This window comes from the organism of the source record quoted next, assembly GCF_019968985.1.
Source record: "MAG: Porospora cf. gigantea B chromosome Unknown PgB_NODE_1968_length_4391_cov_103.485, whole genome shotgun sequence".
Lineage (NCBI taxonomy): Eukaryota > Apicomplexa > Conoidasida > Eugregarinorida > Porosporidae > Porospora > Porospora cf. gigantea B.
In genome coordinates, this window is record NW_027178775.1 from 1 (window position 1) to 4,391 (window position 4,391).

The window sequence follows — 4,391 nt, forward strand, 5'->3', positions numbered from 1 at the left end:
GTATCCAGACCGATCTCTGTGCTGTTATGCGGAAGGCACTCAGTCATCAGCGCCTAACACCGCCGAAGATGCGTTGTCTTCGCATATCCAACCATTGCCTTCCATCTTGAGAAACCACATCACAGAACTTCACAACCGGAAAATCATGACAGGACCCACCGGACAGCTCCCATCACTGGGGGCTCCAAGTAGATCAACCGCGTCCTCCGGAAACAGCGGGGCCGGCGCCCTTCACTCCCCGCAACGCCAGGCATCCGGTCAACCTGTGGGATTACCATCATTGGTGCCGCTACAACGCCCCACTACCGTGGGGTCCTCAGGGTCGACACATTCCCCTCCAAACGGCACGTTAGGACCTCAAATTGGCTCCCAAGGCGCTGCTTTAGGATCTCCCATGGGCTCCCAAGGACCTCCCATGGGCTCCCAAGGACCTCCCATGGGCTCCCAAGGACCTCCCATTGGGCCTCCAATCGGCTTTCAAGGTATTTCGTTAGGACCCATTGGATCCCAACCCATTGGCTTCCAAGGACATCCTATTGGTTCCCAAGTGTCTCCCATTGGCTTCCAAGGACCTCCCATGGGCTCTCAAGGACCTCCCACTAGCTCCCAAGGGCCTCCCATGGGCTCCCAAGGGCCTCCCATAGGCTCCCAAGGGCCTCCCACTGGCTTCCTAGGGCCTCCCACTGGCTCCCAAGGGCCTCCCATGGGCTCCCAAGGACCTCCCACTGGCTTTCAAGGGCCTCCCACTGGCTCCCAAGGTGCTGCTTCAGGACCTCCCATTGGCTATCAAGGCACCCCACCTCAGCTGGCTCTAGTGCCCTCATTTCCACAGGCAGCGACAGGCTTACCAGCGTCATCCCATTTGCCACAAGCCGACGCGCCGTCTGACATGGTTCATGTGACCTCGTCCCCTTCCGTGCCGGCTACCAATTACCTCGTGGAACTGAGTCAACGCTGGAAGGATTCTCGGCCTGGACCGCTTCGACCAGCAGCACGCCAGGCACACGACAGCCGCATGCACCTCGTTGCCGACGAACTTGAAAAGCACAAGGTGTGGCAAGAGTACGGGGTTCATATGGCCCGCTACATTGACCACGTGAAGGAGTGTCGTGAGGCCAATGTGCCGACCCGCTGGCGAGCTCCACCGACTCCACCTCTGGAACGTTCAGACCTGTCGATGGAACAAGTGTTGCGGTGGGGAGGACTCGAGGCGCATGACAGTGACGCAGACACAACTGCTGCAGGGTTCGAAGTTTTGGATTTGTGAGTGATTTTATGATTAACGGTATTTCATCCGTGAGATCTTGCTGTCCTTCTGCATCTCGGTTTCTTCTTGAGGGATCTCGAGTGAGTTGTTGAGGAAATCGTCGCGGAGGGCAACTACTTTGCAACGCTTGTCGGTTGCCTCCGCCCAAGAGGCATTAGTCCGTTGTGCTCGATCCGTGTAACCAGTTACTCTGTACAGTGCCGGCGGAAGAGGAAGTGTTGCCACAGCGGACGATTGACGGTCAGCGAACTGATAGGATCGTGCGCCCGCAGAGCCAACCTCTTACACAGTCGCACGATGCAGTAGCCCACTATTGCCGCCCCACGACTACAAGAATTCCAGCAGACCCACCAGCGGGTCATGATCGAACACCTGACCACACGCAGCCGCCTTTTCCGGACACTCGACCAGATGATGACTCTCGTGTATGCCGAAGATAGGAGACGCTGGACGGCAGCCTGTGGAGAGAGGGTCCCAGGCGTGTGCTACGCCGAAATCCCAAGAAGACAGGTCCCGGACACGGACGTCTCCGCGAGTCAGCACGAAGTCGATGGCACTCTTCCGCCGACGACGAGGTGTCACGTCATATGCCGGCAGACAATAGTGTAAGTCGGCAAGCGGCTGCTCATCCAGCATTCCCGCAATGTCCTGGTTGAAGTCGCCGCAGACTATGAGCGAGGTGTCACCGTCAGTTAGAAGGCCTCGTGTCTGGAGATGCGCGAACCAAAAACATGCTACGAAGGCGTCGCGTCGAACGGTCCATTTATTGACGTTGTGGTAAGAGACAATCAGGAGGGATTTCCGTGGTGTGTGCTGATAGAGACAACAATGACTTCGGTTAATGACGCGGAACAGAGTTTTGAATCGGTCCTCAGGGGTGTCCTTCGATCGCAAAACGGTATTCCAGACCTCCTCCCACCCTGTTCTGGTCAGGCCACGCACCCTCAGTGGCACCACAGTCGTGTGGCACTGGCCAAGCGGCACGCCGAACACGAGCTGATGTGCATGCTCCAGCAGACCTCCTGTCGTGAGTCTCCTCAGCAAAATACGCCTACGGCGAGCGATGCCAGCGTGAAGGGGAACGCCGCTGTACTTCAACGGCAGATCTCCACCCAATTGTCGAACGAAGTTTTTCGTAACCCACATGTTCTCTTGGAACATGGCTAAATCGGCACCAGAGGACTCCAGGAGGTGCCTGATCAGAGTCCGCCGAAGGTCGCTTGTTTTGGAGCGGTTTGGCCCGTTGATGTTCCAAGATACGAAACGGAAGCAGCTTGGAACGGGCAGGCCTTGCAGAGCTGATCCCAACTGACGTGTTGATCGGTGGACGCTCCTGCTGATTTCTCGAAGATCATCGGGGCTCAGCACCCAGGGGTTGCCTTTTTCGCAAAGGCTGAACGGTGGTTTAAGGCGGATACTAGCGAGGCAATCAGCAGGCGTCCACTCCTCACTGCTGCCGAACTCTTCCTCGCTGTAAAATTCCGGAGTGGTTTGTGTCGGGCTTCGGGGCGTTAGCGACCCGGGAGGAGTCCATCCCGGCGGAGGCAAAGGCGGCACCTCGAGGCGACCGGGATCGTCCTCTACGGATATGTGCTCAAGGTGGGCACAGGTCTCATGTCGCCGGCGTTTGTTGGGGCAGCTGCAGCCAAAGGGTGTGGGAAAGAGCGTTTCCAAATGAACTACATCCTCGCAACTACTCGTGGGCACGATATCGTTCAGAACGTCTTCTAAGTCGTTCTCGTTCAAAGCGTCCACCGACCGCAGGCATTCTAAAGTGTGAGACTCCTCGTCACTATCCGATGCAACCAACACAGGATTGTCACTATCGGCTTGTTGGAGCCGGGAACCGGAGGTTACGGTTCGGAGCCGATTTTGAAGCGTTCGCTGCCGATCGTAGTTCTTGTGGTAGCACCGCCGGCAGAAGCCCTTCACATAGGCGCCCTTAGTCGTACCAATGCTTGAAGAACCACACTGTCTGCAAGTCCAATGACTCATTATACATTTTTTGACTACAGATCTCTTTCCCGCAGTCATGTTCAATACTTTCGCACAACTCACATCAAGCACCAGCACTCTAGCATGCTGATCTCGAAGTCTCCCGACTCGTCTTGAACAAGCTGAGGATATATGATGGTGTATCACCGCGACACCTACAGACGTGGATTGAAATGAGCGACAAGGCTGGCTGTTGCCACGCTTCAAGTCACTCGTTTCTATAAAAATAGCGGGTGCGTCGGCTCCCACAGCCAAGCAAGTGGCGTCGTATGTCAGCAATGTGGGGTTGTGGCCCATCCAGTAATAAACAAGAGGGTGGCTGAGTTGCGTGCCCCTCAGATGCTCACGGCTTCAAACAGAACACGAAGGCATTGGAATTGCTAGATAGAGCGGTGTGATGTCTCCCGTGGCCTGGGACGAAAGGAAGGTAGCAACCTAGAATCTCGTCGTCTCTGGTTCGGAAAACCATCAAACAAGGAGAACTGCTTTGCATCTTCAGTCGTCGGTCCATCGCACTTCCCGAGCACCCATGTGTTTGAGTCGAAAAGGCCAGGTGTGGATCCAGCATCCTGTCCGCCTCCACTAAGGCCGCCCATATGTCAGTCCACATCACTTCATCAAGAATAGCGGATTCCTCATGCAGTCGAGGCCTGTACAGTTTTAGTTTCGTGCCTGGCATCACGTAAGCCGACAGCAACTCGTGACTGGAGCTGTAGCTCGAGATAGAGGTAGTTCGGATCGCAAATTGGAAGGCCAACTTGGTTAGATTGTCAAGCTCGTCACAGCTAATGGGTTTTCGTCGGAGTTGTCGACATTTCAGCAGGTCGTAGGCTCCTTGCTTGTTACAGTTGAGGAGCTTATCCTCATTCAGCTTAAAAAGAGCGAACACATATCTAATGAAGACTTTGGACCCTTCAAACAAGAAACTCCCAATGATACGGAGGAAATAGTCAAGAGGCAGAGCGCTGGCCAAACCATCAGCCATCCACCTGCACACAATTTCGATGATGTCCACCCCCTCTCCAACCAGGTGCTCAATCAGCCGACTCATATGCCTCTCCAGCAAGCCCACCACCAGCTGGATGTAGCGGATGAAGTCGTTTACGGTGATGGACAAGTAGGGTCGCAC

The 4,391-nt window shown here is 55.4% G+C and overlaps 3 protein-coding genes across 4 annotated transcripts; 1 reads left to right on the forward strand and 2 right to left on the reverse strand.

Annotated features, from left to right (window-relative positions):
* Nucleotides 1–394: 394 nt before the first annotated feature.
* On the forward strand, nucleotides 395–1,267 carry KVP17_003376 (uncharacterized protein; the record flags this gene model as incomplete). Its single annotated transcript, XM_068520580.1, has 1 exon — nucleotides 395–1,267. The coding sequence occupies one exon, from the start codon at nucleotides 395–397 to the stop codon at nucleotides 1,265–1,267; it is 873 nt and encodes a 290-aa protein (XP_068377285.1).
* A 327-nt stretch (nucleotides 1,268–1,594) lies between these two features.
* KVP17_003377 (uncharacterized protein) lies at nucleotides 1,595–3,262 on the reverse strand (the record flags this gene model as incomplete). The annotated part of the gene is made up of 1 exon (XM_068520581.1): nucleotides 1,595–3,262. One exon carries the CDS (start codon nucleotides 3,260–3,262, stop codon nucleotides 1,595–1,597), a length of 1,668 nt encoding a protein of 555 aa, XP_068377286.1.
* A 343-nt stretch (nucleotides 3,263–3,605) lies between these two features.
* On the reverse strand, nucleotides 3,606–4,313 carry KVP17_003375 (uncharacterized protein; the record flags this gene model as incomplete). 2 transcript variants are annotated; one of them, XM_068520579.1, is made up of 1 exon in its annotated part: nucleotides 3,606–4,313. In XM_068520579.1, the coding sequence occupies one exon, from the start codon at nucleotides 4,311–4,313 to the stop codon at nucleotides 3,606–3,608; it is 708 nt and encodes a 235-aa protein (XP_068377284.1). The 2 variants fall into 2 exon arrangements, with proteins under 2 accessions (XP_068377284.1, XP_068377283.1); XM_068520578.1 differs by having other exon boundaries at nucleotides 3,606–4,247.
* Between the last annotated feature and the right edge of the window lie 78 nt (nucleotides 4,314–4,391).